Genomic DNA, 22,951 nt, shown 5'->3' with positions numbered 1-22,951 from the left:
CTCTCTCTCTCTCTCTCTCTCTCTCTCTCTTCTCCCCCGCCCCCCCACTCCTCCCCCTGTCTCTGTCTCTTTTTCCCTGTCTCTCCATCTCTCTCCTCTTAATTCTAGTGTTCTTTGGAAGCTGGGTTTCAGAAGTCCTAGTCAATAATAAATATTTGCCCAATTTTGGAATTAATCCTGCCTTTTAATATAAGAGATAGTAATGTGTACAGCATTCATAGTTCCTAATTTTAATTTTGGATCCTGCATGAATTAAGTGGTGAACGAGCTGAACTTTGAATATATCACATTAGATTTGGCAGTGGCAAAGGAATCCTCCTGGGATAATTCTTATCATCTCAAGCATCCCTGGTGACAAGCTATAGAAAAATTGTGTAGCAGTAAGCAATTTGCTAAATTGAAGGGTGAGAACACGCTGGGAAATGTTTCACCTGCATTCAAGGTCAATAGTAGGTGATTTCAATTTCTAGAAAGACTGGCTATGCTGGATGGAGCCATTTGATTTGAAATGTGATGTATGAACAGATGGTTTATTAGGTGTGTTTAAAAACAACTTTTTGGCTGAGTAGCCTGGGTATTATACATAACAAATTACTTTTGACCAGTACTCTCCTGAAAGAGAGCAACCTGTAGAAAGAATGCCCTTGGGCATGATCAGGCTTATTCTCCAGTTATATGTTAATGTCAACGTAATGTTAATGTGTTGCCGAGGTGCCCCAGGTGCCATAGGAGGGTCAATGTACCTGAAAAGAGCGTTTCTAGGCATCAGTTAATGATGATGGTGCTGTCCTTTACCTTTTGCAGAGCCTGTATTTTGGTACTATGTGAAGGAAGTCCTGAATAAGCATGAACTGCAGCGCTTCTACTCCTTGAGAAACATCAGCACAGATGTGGGAAGAGGGCGAGCTTGGCTGCGCTGTGCCCTCAATGAACACTCCTTGGAGCGCTACATTCACATGCTGTTGGCAGACAAAATTAGACTGAGGTAACTGGGTAGCCTGGGGCTTGCAGCAGCCCTTAGACACTGCATTCTCAGGTGGTTCCCTGCAGACCTGGCTCTTGGACACAGCCCTAGGGCTTTTAGGTAGGGAGAGCATTTTCTTTAGAAATGAATGTGGGTTTTATTCTGTGACAGTTTAATTTGAACTTTTTTTAAAAGTCATTTATTTATTTTTTAACCAATTATATGTAATACATTTCTACACAATTTTAAATTTGTACTATTTTGAAAAGTCCTATTTTAGTCAGAAACTAAAGGGGAAGAGACAGTTTTAGATACAGTTTTATGCTTTGTTGTATGATTTATTAACATCTGTATTAATATTGCTAGAAATAGTAGCTGGCATTTATGTTATACTTTATCTTTCAAAAGGACTTCATACACATTTTTGTTTAATCTTTTTACCCTTTCTGTGATTTAGGCAGACGAACTTTTTTATCTCAGTGGTGGAAATTGAGGTTTCCAGAGAAATTGAATTATCTAAGGTTATACAATATATAGTAAATAGTTAAGCCAGTATTCAAATGAATACAGGGCTTTTGGTTACAAATCCAGGGCTCTTTCTGTTATATTATTTTTGGTTTCAGAAGTTAAATATAAGATAGACTTTAGTAAGTGACTTGGATTTAAGATCGGTGAAGAGCTATTAAGCTCTCATCTATTGTTCTCTGAAGGGGAATTATCTTAATCTTTCCCTAGTCCTTTATGTTATACCCCAAATTGACAGAGTTGTAATCTAAATTCAATTTGATATATTGGAAAGATATCTTAAAATAATTAATTAATTTCAAGCCAGGCTAAGGGATTTAGAATTTATTTATTAGGCATTGGAATATAACAGAAAGTTGAGGATGAGGGGGTGAGAGTTAAATGATCAGAGGTATGTTTTAGGAAGATTAACCAACATGTAATTTATAGAAGAAATTGTAGCTAAAGAGACTAGTTAAGAGGCCATAATGCCACTATTGAGGGGTAACCGAGGCTCAAAAGTAGGATGGTAGTAGAATGGAAAGAAGGCAAAGAAAGAGAGATTTGGGAAGTAGAATCAATGGTGTTTTGCAGCTAATTAGATGTAGAGAGGAAAGAGACAGACATTAAAGATTGGTGACTAAGGTAACTGGGAGAATGATGGTTGTACCATTATCAGAAACAGAATTTTTAGGAGGAATAGTTTTTTGGTTAAATTATGGTTTTTAGTTTTGGACATGTTAACTTTTAGATGTTGATAAAGAGGCAGTGTGGTATAGTAAAAAGGACATTAGATTCAGAATCAGACAGCTTAGATCTGAATCCTAGCTTTGCACCTTACCACGTTTGGAACTTTGGTCAAGTCTCTTAAGTTCTCTGGGCCTCAGTTTCCTCATCTTTGAGAAGGAGGTTGGATAATGTTATTGGTCTCTTCAAACTCTAAACCTATTATCTAGATTGAGATATCTACCAGGCAGTTGGAAATGTGGATCTGAAGTTCAGGAGAGATGTTAGAGCTGGAAATAGAGATTCTGAGTCATTCTCTTGTGAGTAGATATTGAAAGGAGATCTTTGAGAAGAGGGCTGAAGATAGAACTTTGGTCAGGGGACAGAAGGAAGGAGAGAAGCTAGAGAAGAGATGAGAGAATTAGGAGAGTCCACTGTCATGGATCCCAAGGGAAGAGAAAGTAACAAAGAAGAAGGAGGAGGTTAGTAGGATTAAATGTTACAAGGATGAAAGTGTAGATGTGAATTGATAAAAAGCCATTTTCCTTTGAGAAAGTGGTATGATTGTAAGGACAACAGCCATATTGCAAAGTTTGAGGAAGGAGTGTAGAATGAAATAAAAGCAACAAATATAGGATCTATAGGGTCACATCTTAGATTTGGAAGAGATGGATATTAGCATGTTCTTTAGTTCAGTCCTCTTTTTGATTGTGATACTGTCTTTTTTTTTTTTTTTTTTAAATAAACCCTTACCTTCCATCTTATAATCAATCCTGGGTATTAGTTCCAAGGCAGAAGATTGGTAAGGGCTAGGCAGTGGGGGTTAAGTAACTTGCCCAGGGTCACAGGAAATGTCTGAGGCCAGATTTGAAACTAGGACCTCCCGTCTCTAGGCCTGGTTCTCAATCACTGAGCTACCCAGCTGCCCCCGTGATACTGTCTTAATATCCCCAAATCATTTAATCTTTTTGAATACTTCCAATTCCAATAGGAGTGAAACTCAGTACTTTGTGATATGGCATAATCTTTAAGGTACCTTTTTTAATAGAAGTTTGGTAGTAAAGGGAAACAGAGAGTAGTGGGTAGACAGCAGATAAGAAGGACTTATTTTTTAAAAGAGTAGATCAGAACATGTGTGTAGGCAAAAGGGAAAGAGCTAATGAAGATGAGATTAAAGATGCAAGAGCCCATAGTCCAAAGAGGAGACAGGATCTTGTTAGAAAGGTTAGCCTTATAAAGGAAAGGGGTACCTTTAAGTTTCCCAATTGCCTTTTCCCTTATAACCTATATATTCTACATTCAATTTTAACTTTGACTTAACAATTGTAATGTTTTCTATTTCATAGAATCAACCACTTATTTTAGTAATTATGGAAAAATTGAATCCATTTATTAATTCTTATAGTCCACATAATAAATACTCAAATAACAGTTAAAATTTTGGCACTTAGATGGGGGTTTTAGATGTTAATTGGAAGGCTAGTAAATTCACTAACATATTATTACACAAATTCTCCTACAATAGCCCTTCTCCTTGTAGGCAACTATTGTTTATAAATGCGGTGTTTTATGGAGGCATTGGTATCCCTATTAACTTTCTGTAATGGACTAATTCCTCTGTCTCTTACTATGGGCCTTCATCATCACCTATCTGAATTGCTAAATCAGTTTGCCTTATATCAGGGGCCGGCAACCTTTTTGGCCGTGAGAGCCATAAAAGCCACATTTTTAAAAATGTAATTTCGTGAGAGCTGTACAGTGCTCACAGTATGCGCTCCTGTAACAGTGCCTGAAAAAAAATTGACTTTATGGCTCCTGCAGAAAAAGCTATATCTGGCCCTCAAAAGAGCCAGATATGGCTCAAGAGCCATACGTTGCTGACCCCTGCCTTATAGGATCTCCTTGTTTTATCCCTACAAATGTAATGGTTCACAAAATTCCATTGTTAAAATCTTCATTGGTTTTGTATTGCTTATCTAGTAATGTTCAAAGTTCTTGCCTGGCATTCTAGGCTCTCCAAAATCTTGTGCCACTTTATCTTTCCAGTTTTCTCTTAAGTGATTCTCTGCTGTTCACTCTATGCTTTAGTCAAGTTGGATTCTTTATTCCTGAGTACATTTTGTCCTTTTTCACCTTTGTGGCCAGATGCCTTTTCTCCTCATTTATCCTTTTAAAGTTCAATTCAGATTCTGCTTTTCCCTTGAAACCTTCCCTGAAACCATCTATGACCTTATCTTCTTTAGCAGCCCAACAATAACCTTCTCCTATGGATTTCTCAAAACACTTTGTTTTGTACTTTTTTAATACTCTTAAGTAGTGCAGTGGATAGAATGCTGAACCTAGAGTCAGGAAAATTTATCTTCTTGAGTTTAAATCTCAGATACATTGGCTGTGTGACCCTAGGCAAGTCACTTATCCCTGTTTGCCTCAGTTTCCTCAGTTGTAAAATGAGCTGGAGAATGAAATGGCAAACTACTCTAGTATCTTTACCAAGAAAATCCCAAATGGGGTCACAGTCAGACATGACTGAAACAAACGAATAACAGCAATAGTACTGTTATCTGTATTTGTATCTATCCTGAGACTTGACTGAAAGCTCCATGAAGATAGGGATTATGTCTTCCTTAAACTTATTATGTCTCTTCTGGCTAAAATGAGTTGACTGAACCAGCATAGCTCTCATATATCCTCCTGAAAGCTACACATGCCTCTTAGACTCTTCTAATGGTTTCTTGATGCTCAGATTTTGCTTTGAAGTATTGCATATGAATATTCATTATATTCTATATGTATGACTACTTGCATACATACACACATATGTATGGAGAGAGAAAGTGGGAGGAGTGGAGAGGGAGAGGGAAGATAAAGAGAGAGAGCACCTCAGATTGGTGTAGTGGAATTAGAACTGGCTTTGGCATAAGGACACCACTGGATTCAAGCCTCACCCCTGATACTAACTGTCTGTGACTGTAGAAAAGTCCTTTTTCAGTTGCCTAGGCCACTATGACAATAGGACTGCAGACAATGTTGTAGGGAAAGTTCCTGTCTTCATTGATAGAAGAAGTTCCTTATTTGGCTCCCAACAATGATGAAATCACAGGTCTGGTGCTCTCATCTCCTCCCCCCTCATTCTTAGAACTATTTATAAAAGACTTAAAGAGCCTGCAGAGGTCTCTAGCAACTTCTTCTACTTACCTACTAAGCAGAACCAGTAGGCCCATTTTATAGTTCTACTGTTTCTGGGTCTTCCTGGTCTGTTTCACAGGGAATTTTTGTATGGTATTTACCCTAAATTCTGGGACTCTCAGTCTAAAGATCAATAAACGCTGCATTTACATAAACTATCTATTTTAATTCTTTATGGTTTGGGTTCCCAAGAGACCAGCCAGGAAGTCACAGAACGTATGGGTTACAGATTCTGTACTTATCTTTGTTGAATTAATACTACATACCACCCCTTGGATACTTCTATATGTACAATATCCATTTTAGCAGTAATTATGATACATCAGAGCTTCTAAGATGAGTTTTCTAGGTGTTCTTTTAATTCAGTCAGTTTATAGAATCAAATAGCCAGTTCTCAAAGTACTTCCAGAAGAGACTGTCTACTATAAATTGTTTTGTATTTCTCTTTTTGTTTGGCAGCATTTTCTATGAAGACTGGGCCTTTGTGATGGATGAAGAACGGTCCAGCATGCTCCCAACCATGGCAGCTGGTAAGCCATAGAATTTTAAAGCCAATTGTGAATAGATCTTGATTTAAAGGCTTTTCTGGACTTGTAATTATTTGCATAAGAAAAGGTGGCAGTTAGCCTAAGCTAAATTGTGAAAGTGTAGTTATTAGCTTCTTTTTAAAATTAAAAAAAAATTTTTTTTTTATTAAATCCTTACTTTTTGCCTTAGAACTAAAAGATTGGTAAGGGCTAGGCAATGGGGGTTAAGTGACTTGCCCAGGGTCACATAGTTAGGAAGTATCTGAGGCCAGATTTGAACCTAGGACCTCTCATCTCTAGGTTTGGCTCTCAATCCACTGAAAACTACCCAGCTGTCCCTAATAGCTTCTTTTTAATTAGAAGGAATATCAAAACTTTTCCCAGTTCTTTCAGTGACCTAGAACACATTTGTTACTGATCTTCCTATAGTGAAATTGAACTCTTAGTTTTCTAAACAAGAATTCATTAACATAGCAAATAAATAATGTAGTAGATGTAGCATGCCATTTTACTCATATTTTTTGTGGTTCGAATTACTTGTCATTTTGACTTTTGAGAGCGCCTCTTAAAAAAAGCTCAGCTGCAAGTCCTTTAATTACGGTTCCTTTTTGTAATACATTAAAAACTTAACAAGTTCCATATAGTACAGAGTCCAAGACATCATTAGCCAGTAAATTTTAGTGTTTGTTCAATATTTTCCTGCATAAGTAGTTTATATGGGTGAAAATAATTTCAGTCCATGTTATCTTCCTCTTCTTGCTTTTTATTTGTGGCTATTTAAAAGTATACTGGTAGAAGTAAGGCTTTCAGTGTGCTGGATGTAGCTATTGAAAGCCAAAGTAGAGGGGCTTCAGTTGCTTATATGCTCATTATGTATTAATTCCTCTTTAGGGAAAGATTTTAAAAAAATAATGTTTAAAGGCAAAAGTATGTGCTATAATTCAGGCAGTTGCCTGGGTAAAGGTTCTTGTTTTTCTTTAGTATTGTATTTAGAGATGTATGCTTAGGAAAGAATTCTATAGTTAGCAGGCCTTTTTTTAAAAATCTTCATCAGGTCTAAATTCTATACTCTTTGCAATCAACATCGACAACAAGGACTTGAATGGGCAGAGTAAGTACACTGTGTCTGACCTCCTAAAGGAGTCTACTCAAAATGTGACCTCCTTGCTGAAGGTATCTACCCAAGGCATTCTTCGAGAGATCACAGCATCTCCTGCTGTCTCCATTCTAATCAAACCAGACCAGGAATCTGATCCTCTGCCAGTTGTAGCCAGGAACGTCAATGCTGGTAAGTACTTGGTGAGGATGGGCATTATTGAATAGAGCAGTTTAGAGGTAATAATTGTCTTTCTTTCTAGTGAAAACCAGGAGCATGGATTATACCAGGTTATCCTGGTAAGAAGCTGCTTTTAGCTCCTGGGTTTATTTTAGAGATATCAGTTGAAAAATCAGTGTATGTACACAGAGGCTGAGTGGAGTGCAAAGGTGATGGCTCCTAAATTTATTGGAATTGTGCTTTTCCCATATTACTTATTTGCTATTGTCTAGACATTCTCCTCAAAGTGCTCTTGTGTGTATGTGTGTATTTTACATGTACATGCATGTTGTTATAAAATTATTGATAACTTTTAATTTTTGCATCAATGATTTTCAGATATGTCTCTCCCTCTTTGAAATTTCCTTTTCTTTTATTATTTTAATTATGCTTTGAGATTTTTTTTTTCTTTGAAAATTTCTTGGTCATTATTTAGTGTAATGGGGAGGGTAGCTATCTAAGGTATCACAAAATTAAGATCAGGAATTCAGGACCCTCATGTATTTAGATCTTATTTCTGGTGTTCTGTGGTTCTTAAAACTTAACTGTAAGCAGATTAGAATTTCCAGTGATATATGCAAGGAATGACCTATGGACCAAATATATGTTTTGTTTTGGCATCTTTCTGAAAACTAAACTCTTACTTTCTGATGCTGGTAATATTTAACATTGGCCTTTTAAAAGGGCAGTTTATTCCTTGGCCTTTCAGACTTGGGATCTGCTGCTCAGGCTTCTTTTAGCAGATAAGCCAGAATACAGAATTTTCTTTAATGGAGATTTTAAAAGAATCAGACACACACATCTGTCTGAATGATGTATGAAACACAAAGCAATATGACTGATTTTTAAAAATGAGTACACTAGAATTTATATATCCAATTGAAAATTGCTCTTTAGTCTCTTTGGGAAACTCTGAACTTATTAAAAAAATGTTATTTCTTAGAACTTTGGGAAGGAGCAGCTAGGCACATTAGATAGAGAACCAGGTCTGGAGTTGGGAGGATCTGGGTTCTACTCTGGCCCCAGACACTTTCTAGCAATGTGATCCTGGCCAAGTCACTTAATCCCCATTTGCTTAACCCTTGTCCTTTTGTCTTAGAGTTGTTAGATCAAATAGAGGTTTCTGAGAAGTAAGTTAGATTTTTTTTTTTTAAGAGAGGCGTTCTATGTAATAACTTTAGGACAGAAAGTAAGGGTTTAAAAACAAAACAAAACAAAAAAATCCGGGGAATAGTTCTTTAGAGATTCCCTTTAAAGTCTTTGGCATGGGTATATATTTTTAAAACTCTCACTATCTGGCTTAGTAACAACTCTAAGATAGAAAGACCAGGGCTAGACAAATGGGATTAAGTGACTTGCTGCTAGGAAGTGTCTGAGGCCAGATTTGATCTCAGGTCTTCTCAACTACAGGTCTGACATTCTATCCATTGTGCTACCTAGCTGCCCCTGGAATATTTTTAAAAATGTGTTTAATAGTAGTACAACTTTGCTTTTTGGAATTTGTGTCATCATTTGTGTCAAAATCTAGTGAATAAGGTGGTTGATAAAGTTGGTGAATCTGATTTTTGGTAAAAACAAAAACATGATAATATTATGAATATTGATTTTTCTTGAAAAGCTCATAACCTAGCCTAGAAAGTAACCTGAAAGAAGGAATTCTACAAATATTTTGAGTAGTGATAGTATTGTTTTAGATAGACATACAGCTTCTTAGGACAATGATTTTGAAAGAATGCTCATTGGAGATATATATGTAGATATTCTATTAAAGAATTACTTATTATTTTATAACTGTGCTACATATTCAGCCTTATGGAAATAGATTACATAACCTTTTGAGTGACTTTGTGGCTTTGAATCATCTTGTTTTTTCTTTTTTATTGTTTTTATATCTTTTTCTCAGAAGATTTAGAAAATTGTCTTATGCTCTGGATGAGACATGGTAGTATTTCAGTTGTCCTTAAGACTTCTTGTAATATATCTTTTCTCTTGACAGATGCAAAATGTAAAAAGGATAGGAAAAAGAAAAAGAAGGTGACTAATATAATTTCATTTGATGATGAGGAAGATGAACAAAACTCTGGGGACATTTTTAAGAAGACAGGTGGAACAGGAGAAAGCTCAGAGGAGAATTCAGATCGATCATCAGTTAATATCATGTCTACTTTTGAAAGCCCCTTTGGGCAAAATTCTAATGGAAGCCAGAGTAGCAACTCTTGGAAAAATGATTCTATGTCTTTTAATGGAGAATATGGATTTCAGAAGCTGGATGTGAAGAGTATTGATGATGAAGATATTGATGAAAATGAAGATGAAGTTTATGGAAAATCACTTGGTCAAAAAAGCATAGAAGATCACAAAGAGGTTTCTGAGAAGTAAGTTTGATTTTATTTTTTAAGAAAGGAGTTATATGTTTCATAAATACTTCAAGAGTCTGTCTTCATTTGCTCTTTGCAACACTAGATAGAAATCAGAATCTAAGCTGTTTATTTTCTTTTGAGTATTACCCAATTCATTTCAAATATTTTGATTTGGAGGGCAGGAATTGTTATACCACCTTCCTAAGAATTAAAAAGACAAAAGAAGCATATTCTGAGGTTACTATTAGAAAATTAAGGGTGGATGCTTTGACATTCTTAGGCAATGTGTCACTCTTTGTCTGTTGTCTTATTTGGGTCAGCTTTCTTTATAGGCAGATGTGATATGATAGAAAGAGCATTGAATTTGGAGTCAGGAGGTTTGTGCTCATATTCTGTTTTTTTTATAATTTACTAGTTGTATGATCATGAACAAGTCTTTTAATTGCTCTGTGCCTCAGTTTCCAAATTGGTAAAATTAGAAAAATACCTTTATTGCCTACCTCATAGGGCCAAAATAAAATTGAGTATGCAGAGCACTTTGTTATTAGTAAAGAACTCCATAAATGTTGGTTAATACTATTTTATATCTCTTAATTTGCCATCATGGCTGAATAGCCTAGGAAGGAAACTCAAGGGGAAGATAGGCTTGTATCATGAAAAGGGTATAGACTAGTAATGGACAAACTTTTTAAAGAGGGGGCCAGAAGAAAGGAAATGCTCATCTGTCAGTCTGTTTCTAAGGCAATTCTTTTGAAGTTTCATTGTATTGTACCTACTCATTGTATTCATCAGATTAGGAATAATGTCGAGCTACAGGATAGTACATTTCAGGAGGCCACATCTGGCTGGCAGGCCATAGTTTACCCATCACTGGACTAGTACATTTGGTATTTCTTTTCAAGGTAACTTATATGAGTAGTGGTATTTTGACATGGTCTCTGTTGCTAATTCACATATACCTTTTTGCTTAATACCTTGTATTTTGGACCACTCAACTGGTAGAAGATATTGAAGGCTCCAGGAACCAGATGTGACTTTATTTAAGTTCTTGAATGAGTGATCTAACCTTTTTTCCCCCACTTAGTTAGCCTAGCGTAGTGCTGAGGAACCTTTTAGAGATCTTGTGCTAAAAGTGTACCTTCAAGCAGCCTGTGAGCTCTTGTGTTGCCCCAGACAGCAGAGGGAGGAAGTGCTAGTGCTGGGTGACTGGACAGAGGGGTGGGGCATGTGAACATTGTCCTCAGGTGCAGTGGAGAGGGGGAATGGGGCAGCTTGCTCAGGCACACTGGGGCACACTTGCCATGTTTTGGCCAACATGGGCCTAGTGTATTACATTACCCCTATCACGATGCCAGGATAATGAACATCATCTTTTTTCACTGTATAGATTAGACCACCATCCCTTACACAGCAGTGCCCTATAAGAGAGCAGGCCTCTTCTAATTCAGAGATCTGGTTTCAGTTCTTTATTCTATTCCTTTCTAGCTATGTGACCCTTGGCAAATCATATAACATCTTAAGTTTTAACATTTGTAACATGGAGTTACCTAAGTTACTTATTTACCTCAAGGATACTAGCCAAGATCAAACACTATATGCGAAAGTACTTTTTTTTTTTTTACTGTAAAGAATTATGGAAATGTAAGTTGCTATTATTATTATTAACACCATTGTTATTCGAATTGGTTATTTAATGGATATCTTTTGTTGAAGAGACTCCTCATTCTATACCAGTGCAGGTCTGCCCACTGTTGTTTTTTCTTTTAAACCCTTATCCTCTGCTTTAGTATCAATTCTAAGACAGAACAGTGGTGAAGGCTAGGGAATTGGGGTTATGTGATTTGCCCAGGGTCACACAACTAGGAAATGTCTGTGGCCCGATGGTCCTCTTGATTGTAGGCCTGGTACTTTATCCATTCTGCTTCCACCTGTTCTTAAACTTATATATAGTCTTAGAGACTATATTCAGAGTCACTGTTAATTGATAGTCCAAGTTCAAACAGCCAGAAAGTATCAGACCCAATAGGATGCTGAGAGAGTCTGGAGGATTGACAAGGGTGAACCTCAAGTCAAGCTAGGTGGCATTATGATGTGTAGAAACACAAAACAAACAAGCCAATGTGACTTTTATGTGTCCTAAGAGGTGGTTGTTGTGTCAGTGGTCCTCCATGAGCTTGAAGGAAATGTTAACTTTCTTTCTCCAGTGACAGGTGGACCATTTGAAAAGTCCTTCACAACCATCTGAGAAAAATGTAATGGCTCACCACGTAATATTTTTGGCTAGGTCCTCTAATAAGCTAACTGCCAAGTAAATGGTCCCTTACTATGGAGATGCCGACTAAATTTAGTGGTTTAGTTGTCACATTAGATGGATGTTTGAGAAAGGACTATACAGTAGACAGACCAAATGAAGAGGACAGCTTTAAATGTTAGACACCCTTCAGTGTAGTAGAAATACTGTTGTGAGGTTCACTTAAAAGACTTTAGAATACTTGTTTTGCTAAGGGAAAGCAATTTTTTGGCCATTAATTTAGAATACAGACATTGTTTCTCTTTCCATATTTATATGTGAATTGCCAGGACATTGGAGAAGAGTGTTTTTCCCCCTTATTGCTTACTGTGTAGGCCTAGCCCAAAAGTGGTAATATACCACAATAAAAGGCCCAAAGTTGGAAAATATATTTTGATGACAGATATTCATACTCTCCTGAACATTCCTCAGGTTATTACTTTTAAAAAAATCTTTTGAATTCACATCTCCTGATCAAACAGACTAATTACTACTGAGGCTATAAATAAGCATATGGAGACTTGGAGTATAGTCATGGAATAAGTCTAGTTTTCTCTCATCAAAATGAAAAAAGGATGCTGCCATCATTATTAGCATTTATTAATTGTTCACTTATATGCTATGCATTGATGAATACCATAGTGAGAAGTTAAAAAGACAACCTTGTTCTGTAGGCATTCATAATCTATTTCATACACATTGCTCTTTTTTGCATTTGAAATTATTACTACATGTTACAGTGATCTGACATATCCTGACTACCTTTCGGAGAAGCTTGATAAATCAGTGTGGTTGTTATGCAAGCCCTCAGAGGAGCTAGGAGATCTGTTTTACATCTGCATTCTTTCACAATCTAGGCCCCTGGATGGCAACACCTGTCTTTCACAAATGCACAGCTGGGCTCCCCTGCAGGTGCTTCATGGTGATTCTGATGTCCTGTTTCCTCTCAGTGGAGTGGGATCTTATGCCCCAGCAGGTGGGTTATTTGTTTCCTATCTCTTTGTTATTTGTAAGGCTTTTGATTCTGAGTGGTGGCAGTATGATATCACTGTAGAGAACCAGTTGGCTGTGAAGTCAAGAGACTGCCTTTTGAATCCTTTTCTTTGACTCACATAGGCTGTGTGTTCCTGGGCAAGTCTTTTAACATCTCAGTGAGTGTTCCATGCAACTTTTTTTTTAAAACCCTTAACTTCTGTCTTAGAATAAATACTATATATTGGTTCCAAGACAGAAGATTGGGTTACACACAGTTGGGATTAAGTAACTTGCTCAGCGGTACAGAGCTGGGAAGTGTCTGAGGCCGCATTTGAACCCAGAACCTTCTGTCTCTAGGCCTAATTCTCAATCGACTAAACCACCTAAATTCTGTATAGATAATTCTTCAGGCTACTTGCTGATTTGCTTTGGTTGAGTGAGCTTCAGGTCTAGAGAATGTGACTTCGTAACATATCTCACAGCCTTATGAAGGAAGGCCAGTGAGCATTCTCAGAGCTAAAATTTGGTGCCCATTTTAGGGGTGCAAGTGACCTTCTTTTCCTATGGGAAACCTAGGTATTTAGAAGATAGCAACAGAAGTGATTCTGAGACTCCACCTAGGTGGTGAAGCTTTTTAAGTTTACCCTGGCCTGAGTTAGATATTAAGCCAGCAAGGTTGTATCCTGCCTCTGCTGATGAATTGCTGAACTTAAGCAACCTCAAATATGTTTCATCTCCCACTCACTATAAATAATTCATCTATACCTCATAGGCAGGGGAGAAGATCAGTGAGCTAATACAATAAAACTCAGTCATTCAGTCTGTCAACAAGTATTTAGTAAATTGCCTAGTACATGCCAGGCACTGGAGATATAAAAATACTGAATAAAGAAGTCCCTAGTCACAGAGAGCTTACATTCTAAAGGAGGCAAGTTTATAAGTATAGACAGTATAGTGCAGTTAAGTAGCATAGTGGATAGAGTGCTGGCCTGGAGTCAAAGGAAGATTCATCTTCCAAAGTTTAAATCTGGCCTCTAATACTTATTGTGTGACCCTGGGCAGGCAACTTAACCCTGTTTGCCTTAGTTTCTTCATTTATAAAATGAGCTGGAGAAGGAAGTGGCAAGTCACTCCAGTATCTTTGCCAAGAAAACTCCAATGAGGTCATGAAGAGTTGGACATAACTGAATTGATCAAACAACAATACATAGAATCAATATAAAGAAAATGCATGGAAATAGGAAGTAGCCCTGCTTAAATAGTATCTTTCATTACTGCTGCATGCTTTCTCATCGCTTTTCAACCCATTTACTGTCTGTTCTTGATTTTACTTATTATCTTCTTGTTCTTTAGCCAGACCATGGAGCTCTAGCACCAGTAGGCCAAAGTACTCCCCCAAGGTCACTCAGGCAGTTAAAGTAGAAATAAGAACTTGATTTTTTACTCCAGTTTTATTTCGTTCTCTTTCATAGGGATATCAATTATATTTTCTGTAGGTCCAGATTTAAAGAATTGTTTAGGGTTCTATTGGAATTCTTTTAAAAAAAGGTAAATCATCTTGAACTTATCTTTAAACAGTAACAAAATTAACTAATCCTATATTTATAATTAATTAAATGTAAAAAGAAAAAACTTCACCACAAACAATCAAATGTTGATCTACTCTTTTAGGGCTTTTGCAGGAGAAATCTCTAATTTGGTGGCATACTGCCTGACTGCTTCTGGTCATGGTTTTTAAGTGCTGATCACACTTGCTTTTAAACTTTTTGTCTGTTCCTTTTATTTAGGCTACCAGGAATTTCTAGGTATAGTTAATTCATTGCTTGCTGGTAGCTCCATGATTAGTCAGTCAGTAAGCATTTTTTTTAAATTGGAATTTTTTTTAAAAAACCTTTTTAATATTTACTTTCCATCTTAGTAATTACTCTAAAACAGAAAAGCAAGGATTAGGCAAATGGAGTTAAATGACTTGCCCAGAGTCACACAGACAGGGACTGAGGTCAGATTTGAATCCAGATCCTCCCAACTTGTAGTCTGGTATTCTATCCACTCTGCCACATATCTCCCCCTCAACAAGCATTTATTAAATATTTACTATGTTCTGTGTACTGTGCTAAGCACTGGGGATACACAGAAAGGCCCAAACAGCCCTGTCCTGAAGAAGCTTATACATAAATAGGTACTTGCAAAATATAGATGGAGTAGATGGAAGGTAATCTGAGAGTGTAGGCCACCAGCCACTTGGAGAAACTAAAAGGCCTTCTGCAAAAAGTGGGATTTGAGGTGAATCTTGAAGAAAGTTAGGGAAATTGAAGGGTCAGAAGGTAGGAGGGTGAGCATTCTAGGCACAGGGCCCTGAAGCATGGTTATGGGAGATAGTTTGTTGTATAAGAAAGACATAAGTAGGCAGGTCTAGCTGGATTGTGGAGCAGGTGGAGGAAAAGAAAGTGTTTAGAAGTCTGGAGAAATAAGAAGGGGCTAAGCTGCGAAGAGTTTTTAAATGCCAGAGGATTTTGTTGATCCTGAAAGTAAAAGAGAGCAGCTAGACTTTATTTAGTGGTTGGGGGTAGAGGAGTGATGTGGTCAGACTAACTTTGACAGCACTTTGGAATAGGGATTGAAGTCAGGTGAAACGTGAGGCAGGTAAAGGGGCTATTGAAGAAGGTTAGATGAGAGCTGATGAGACTTGAATTAGTGTTGGTAGCTTTGTGAGATAAGAAAAGGGGATATATGAGAAATATTATAGAGGTAGAAACTGATTATTATGGATTTGTGGTGTGATGTGAGACGCCTCTGATCTCAGAAATGTGTCAGAAAACCAATCTATAAAAGAACAAAAGATGACGTGCACATCGTATGCAATATGAAACCCCCAGATGTATATGTAAATGTGTGATAACTTGCCCCATCATGGATATGTACCTTCTTTTCTGCCTATACATCAAGGCCTCTACCCCCTCCTCTCCAGCTCCTTCCCCTTATCTGTATACCTCACTTGTTATGTAATATGTACTATATATGCTCTCCCTTCTTCCTCTTCCATCTTGCCTCCTGGCCATTTAAGCTTTTCTCCTAATAAATTTCTTTCTTTTCAAAGATTGGGGTCCAGCTTGGCAATTCCTTAGGTGAGCCCTCTCTCCTGAACCATATAAGTAAGGATGGTCCTCTTGCAACAGATTAAATGAGAGACCCCTCATCAAAAACAGCTCCATTTCTTGTGCAAATTGGTAATTTAGTGTGTATGGGTATAGTTGAGATTGAACCCTCTGATGCAATAATTCCATGAAAATTGATGTAAAATGCCTACTGTTTTTTTTTCCTGCCACACTTGGAAATATCATACTAGACACAAATGAAACAATCATTGCTCCTATAGGATGACATTCTTTGGGGAGAAAAATATGTAAACAGATATTGCAAGAAAAGTTCAGGAGACAGAATACAAACATTTGTGGGGATTAGGGAAGACTTCACCTATATAGACATTTGAATTGAGTCTTGAACAGAGAAATGGCAGTGAGGAGGGACTACATTTCAGGAATGAGAGCTGACACATGCACATACTCTATGTGCCGAGAGATAAGAAGCAGAGGTAGGAGTTTGAGAGACAGCTAGTACCCCAGTTTGGATGTAATATAGATTTAATGTAATAAGGCTGGAAATGCAAGGAGGAGCTATATTACAGTGGATTTGAAATATTCTGAGGAATAAGAATTTTATGCCTCAGGCTCATAGGGGATCACTAAAGGTTTTTTCAGAGAAGGAATGCCATGCTTGGACTTATTCCTTATTAAGACTGCTTTTCAGCTTTGTTGAGGTTAGATTAGAGAGGGGAGAATCTAAAAGAAGTGAGAACAGTTAGGTAGCTAGTAGAGTAGTCAAGGTTTATGAGGGTCTGAAATAGGTTGGTGACTGTCAGGGGGAAGGGGATGAATGAGGGAGTTGTTTTAAAGGTAGAATCTGTAAGTCCTAACAAATGATTAGATATAGGTGGTAAGGTTGAGGAAAGAGTCAAGGATAACTCTGAGATTACTAAGGTTGATAGTGGTTTCAAAAAATGGGGAAGTTTGGAGGAGAGGCAGGGTTAAAGGGGGAAGATACTTAGTTTGGATATGTTGAATTTGAGATTTGTGTGGGACAACTAAGCAACTAACTTGATGTGTGATTAGAGGTCATGAGGCTTATTAGGACTAGATATACACTTTTGTAGTCATCTGTGAAGAGGTTATGAGATCTCCAAGAAGGCAAGTTTAGAGAGAGAAGACAAGAGGGCCTGGAGGAGAGCCTTGAGAGAAACCCCTGGTAGAAGTCATGGGGGAGGACAAGGGGTGTAAATGGTGATTTAACCAGAGATAGAGCGGGAACATTTAGATTGGTAGGTGCAGAATCAGGAGAGCAAGGTTTGGAAGCCCAAAGTAGTTGAGAGTACCTTAGGAAGAAGTGGTAGTTAAGATCAAGGAGGATAATGACTGAGAAAAATTCAACAGTTAAGATATTGTTGGTAACTTAAAGAATTAATTTTAGTCAACTAGTGGAGTTGGAAGTCAATGAGATTAAGAAGTGATCAATGGGGTTGGGGGCAATGGGGCTAAGTGGCTCAGTGAATAGAGAGCCAGGCCTGGAGATTTTAGGTCCTGGGTTCAAATCTGCCTCAGACACTTGCTAGCTGTGTGACCTCGGGTAAGTCATTTAACCTCAACTACCTAGCCCTCCTGCCTTGGAACCAATACTTGGTATTGATTCCAAGACAGAAGGTAAGAGTTTAAAGAAAAAAAAAGTGGGGGAGCCAGTGGAGGTTCTTGTATAGATGATTCTTTCTAGGAGTTTGATAGTGAAAAAGAAGAGAAAGGATGGATGACAAGGTCCAGAGAGAATTTTTTAAGTGTAAGTAAGTAAGTAAGCTGATCATAGCCATAGATTTTAGGGCAATTGACAGTCAATTGATAGGAAGAGATTTTATAAAGGGTAAAAGAGAAAGAATGGATAGAACAAATGGTGAGGTTCTCTTGATGTTCTTCAACAGATACCATATTTCCCAGCTGTTTTTCATTGAACTATTTATTTAGATATTTTGAATACCACTGGGTGATCTATTAGTTGTAGTGCTAGTGAAAGTTGTAGCATATGGTTTATGCAGTAAACATGCAGAGGATGATTTATTAAAAGGTAATTTTTCTTGGAATGATACTTCAGCAGCCACAAATCTATTTATGAAAATCACTAATGTATTGTTGTATCTAGAGTTTATTTATGGCCACATTTCCTGTGAATGCCCTCTCAAAATGCAAATTAATTTGGGAACACTTTCTTTAAGACAAAGCAGAATCAATTAAAAAATCCCAAAGCCTTTGTTGCTTTAATGGAACTTTATATAGAGACCAGGTAATGTTAATGAATTAGACTGTACTGCCCTCCAGCGTTGGCTTTATATCTTTGCAGATGGGAACTGAGTTCCAACATGGTGTGACTTGATATCAGCAGGCCATATTTGCTGGTTGCTAGAAGGTTGGCTAGATTACAATTTGTGATGCCTCTATAGTTGTCACAATTGATCCTAAATGGCTTCTTACTCCTAATATGGATACAGGCAGTCCCTGGGTGGGAGCAATTTACAGCTCAAGGTTAGAGATGAGTTTTGCCACTTCTTTTAATGGACAAAATAAAATCTTAGATTATGGATTTTTTAAAAAATTGTGAAATCATTGCTATAGTGAGTTTTAAGTGAGGGAACTTCCTATGCTAATGCAGATTTTCAGTTATGTAATTATAGTTTTAAAGAATTGTCTGGGGCACTGAGAGTTTAAGTGACTTACCTTGTTTATGGTATGTGTCAGAAGTATGGTTTGAACCCAAGTCTTCTTTCCCTCACACAAGCTCATTTTCCATCATGGAGCATGCTTTATGGATATAAAAATGAAAATGGGCAGCAAATAAAATGCAGTGTGTAAATGAGGCCAGAAATAAGCCAGTCATTTTGGTAAGTGAAGAGAGGATTGCTTTGATTCTATCTACTGTTTGAGTTTTCTCATCTTGATTGATTTATATTCTACAGATGCCACCTTAAGTAACCTGGAGAATGGCAGTGGACCCCAGACCAGCATTCTCACTGGGCCTGAACTTCAATACAGGTTCATATAAACATATTAGCTTTCTTTGGGATTAAAATCTTAATATAGTCACTTAAAGGTTTTTACTTTTCTGTGGTTACAGGCTGCTTAATTCATTTTTCTTTATGTTAGTGAAACTTTATGTTAGTTCTCTCTCCTTTGCTGTTTTCCCTACCCTCTTTTGATTGTGCTTATTATAGGTTATTAAATTTTTTTCATTCAAGGGATATATAAATCTTTTTTTCCTATTGAGAGTACACGGAAAGTCAAACTATTTACACAACCTGCTTTAGGTTCCAATTTCTCTCTGTATTCACATATTTTGCTATAAGTATGATGGCTATCATTATGAATAGATTCAGTGGAATAATGGATAGAGTCAGGATAAAAGGGAGTTCTTGAGATCTGTTTGTAACTTATTATAGAGTTGCACAGAGGTAGATATCAAGCAGTTCTGACATATCTTAAGTAAGTGGTGTGCTGGCAGCATATTTGAATAGGTAAAATACAGAACTGGGCAGTAGGAAATATTGGTTCTAATTTTTGACTTCCTGCTGATGGATTTTTTGATCCTAAGTAAATTTTCTAACTCATAGTTTCTCCATTGGTATAATCTTTTTGATTTCCCTATAGAATTGTAATAATAGTAATAATAAGAATAATAATAGGCAACATTTATATAACATACTATACTGATTACAAAATGCTTTAAGTACATTATCTCATTTGAATCTCACAAAACCTTTCATGGTATGTAATACAAATAAGATTGCCATCATTTTATAGATGAGGAAGCAGAGACTTAGCCAGGTTAGGTGAATTGCCCAAAGTAATAAAGCTAATAAATAACAGAGCCAAGGTCTTAAATCCAATTTATCTGACTTAAAAGTCCAGTGATCCTTCTACTTCTTCAGCATAGACAAAATAATATGGGTAAAAAATGCATCAAGCTCTAAATTATTATTATCGTCTTCATTGTTTCTTATTTTTATTTTATATTAAAAATGCTTACCTTCTATCTTAGAATCTATACTGAGTATTGGTTCCAAGTCAGAGAGCAGCAAGGGGTAGGCAATTGGGATTAAGTGACTTGCCCAGGGTCACATAGGTAGGAAGTTTTTTGGGTCATATATGAACCCAGGACCTCCTGTCTCCAGGCCTGGCTCTCTATCTACTGAGTCACCTAACTGCCCCTTCATTGATTCTTTTTTTTTTTTTTTTTTTACACCCTTGTACTTGTATTGTCTCATAGGTGGAAGATTGGTAAGGGTGGGCAATGGGGGTCAAGTGACTTGCCCAGGGTCACACAGCTGGGAAGTGGCTGAGGCCGGGTTTGAACCTAGGACCTCCTGTCTCTAGGCCTGACTCTCAATCCACTGAGCTACCCAGCTGCCCCCCCTTCATTGATTCTTAATTCCAAAAATTATTATTTTCTTAGAACCAATTGACTTGTTTGCATTTTATTGGCTAATGCCATTTTACCTAGGATGAGTATCATTAAATATTTTTGTATACCTGAATCTTCTTCCTCAACTAATATATGCCACTATTTCAAGTAGACTTCTATCTTTTTGGTAGACTTCAAGGTCTAAATTTTGTATTGAATTCTATAATATTGGAATTTAACTTTGCTCTCTCTTTTAAAAAAATTCAGCGTGGAAGCCAGTCCTCCAGTCCAAGGGAGCCCTTTAAGCAACCTCTTGCCTTCCACACCTATGCCAGAATCAATGACAATTAGTAAGTATTTTCTGAATTATTTATACTAGAAGTGGGGTCCTACCAAGTTGCCTTGTTTTTGTACTTTTCCTGAGTATTCTTACTTAATATAGTCAGTCAGTCAGCCAGCATTTCTTAAATACTTATCCTTTGCTGAATAATGGGATATAAAAGCTAGAGGGAAACTGTTCCAACTCTCAAGGGACTGACCTTCTGACATGGGATACAACGTGCACATACATAGATATATAATGTATATAAAAATACATAATATGTATATAGTATATCAAATATACAAGGTAGTTTGAGGGAGGGAGTGCACTAACAAAATAGGGAGGCAAGGTTGAATCGAAAAGAAAGGCTTCCTATAGAAAGTGTCACTTGAATGTAATCTTTAAAAAAAAAATAAATTCTTTCCTTTTGTCTTAGATTTGATTTAAGTATCAGTTCCAAGGCAGGAGAAGGTGAGGGCTAGGCTTTTGGGATCATGTGACTTGCTCAGGAAGTGTCTGAGGTCAAATTTGAACCTAGGACCTCCTAACTCTAGGCCTGGCACTCTGCCCACTTGAGCCACATTGAATGTAGTCTTGAAGGAAACTAGTTATTCCAAAAGGCAGAATTGAGGAGGAAGTGTATTCTAGACATCAGAGACAACCAATGCAAAGGCATGCAGACTGGAGATGAAAGATATAGGTAGAATAGTTACGGCAGGGGAGTATGTCTGGATTGCAGACTGTGGGGTGGGGAAATATGTAAGAAGACTGGAAGGGAGGACTAGATCAGGTTGTGAGGTTTAAAATGCCAAATAGGTAGTGATATTTCTCTTAATAGTAATAGGGAGACATTGGAATCCATTGAGTAGGGGGGGTTGACATGATCAGACTTGTGCTTTAGGAAAATCACTTTGATGATGGTGCTGAGGAAGAGGGAATAAATGACAAGAGGAAAAGCTTGAGTCAGAGAGACCAAATAGGCAGCCATTGCATGGGAGAGGTGACTAGAACCTGAACTAGAATGGTAGTTATATGAAGGATGTTGTGGAGAAAGAAATGAGATTATTTGGCAACTAATTGAACATTTAGGGTGAGAGTAAAGAATCGAGGAGAACACTGAGGTTGTAAATCTGAGTGGCTGGAATAAACCATACAGTAAGGGGGAGGTTTGGAAGAGCAGTGGGTTTAGGGAGAAAGATATTTAGTTCTATTTTAGACATGTCAAGTTAGAGATATCTATGGGATATCCAGTTTGAAACATCTAAGAGTCAAGTGGTTTTATGGGGCCAAAGCTTAGAAGTATACTGGGGTTAGATATGTAGATCTGGGAATCATATACATAGAGAGAATAATTGAACCTGGGGGGAGCTGATAAGGCCACCAAGTGAGATTATATGTAGAGAAAAGAACTCAAGACAGAACTCTGGGTTTCATTCACATTTAGTGGGCTTGATATGGATGAATCATTAATAAAGGAAAACTTGAGAAGCAGTCAGGCAGATTGGAGGAGAGCTAGGAGAGAGAAGTATCAGTAAAATAGAGAGGGAAAAGAGTGTTCAGGGGAAGAGAGTAGTCAACAGTTTCAAATCTTGAAGAGATGTCAAGAAGGTAAACATTGAGAAAAGGTGATTAATTTTGGCAATTAAGAGATCATTAGGCAATACAATTCTGAGAGACTTATGACAAAGAATGCTACTCCAGAAAAAGAATGATTGGAGTAGGAATGCAGATCAAAGCATGTGATTTTTCACTTTAATTTATTTGGGTTTTTATTTTGGGTTTTGGTGCTATATGATTATTCTCTTACAAAAATGAACAATATAGAAGTATGTTTTACATGATAATACATGTATAACTCTGATAGGGGGAAAATAAGAGAGAGAGGGAGACATTTTGGATCATATAAATTTGGAAAACTTGTGTGGAAATTTGTTATTACATGTAATTGGTAACAGAATATTCTATATATATGTTCTACATGTATTCATATATTAAATTTATATATTATTTATATAATAATTAAAAAAAGAGATCATTAGTAACTTTGGAGAGATCGTTTTCATTTGAGAAATGAGGTTTGAAGTCACATTATTAGAGGTTAAGAAGAGAAGAAGGGAAATGGAGGCACCCAGTGTAGAAGACTTTTTCAAGTAGTTTGAGGAGGAGAAATAGATGATAATTAGCAGGGATGATAGAACCTAGCCGGAGCAGAGGATGGAGAAAGCTGAGGTTTGGCAAGGCATGAGGTTTTTTTTTCTGCCTTTGAGGGATCATCAATATGAATTTTT

At 37.1% G+C, this 22,951-nt stretch overlaps 1 protein-coding gene across 2 annotated transcripts in view; it reads left to right on the top strand.

Moving 5' to 3' along the window:
* Positions 1-22,951, top strand: part of SNX29 (sorting nexin 29) — a 714,032-nt gene that overhangs the window by 59,785 nt on the left and 631,296 nt on the right. For both annotated transcript variants that reach the window (XM_044659168.1, XM_044659176.1), the window contains exons 5-11: positions 805-985; positions 5,840-5,910; positions 6,962-7,195; positions 9,219-9,597; positions 12,730-12,848; positions 18,900-18,975; positions 20,609-20,691. In XM_044659168.1, the coding sequence (XP_044515103.1) occupies positions 805-985; positions 5,840-5,910; positions 6,962-7,195; positions 9,219-9,597; positions 12,730-12,848; positions 18,900-18,975; positions 20,609-20,691 (1,143 nt within the window). The remainder of the gene's footprint in view (positions 1-804; positions 986-5,839; positions 5,911-6,961; positions 7,196-9,218; positions 9,598-12,729; positions 12,849-18,899; positions 18,976-20,608; positions 20,692-22,951) is intronic.

The sequence above is a fragment of the Gracilinanus agilis genome, chromosome 1 (genome assembly GCF_016433145.1).
Source record: "Gracilinanus agilis isolate LMUSP501 chromosome 1, AgileGrace, whole genome shotgun sequence".
Lineage (NCBI taxonomy): Eukaryota > Metazoa > Chordata > Mammalia > Didelphimorphia > Didelphidae > Gracilinanus > Gracilinanus agilis.
Note: the sequence above shows the minus strand (reverse complement) of the source record. Positions and strands in the feature narration are given on the sequence as shown.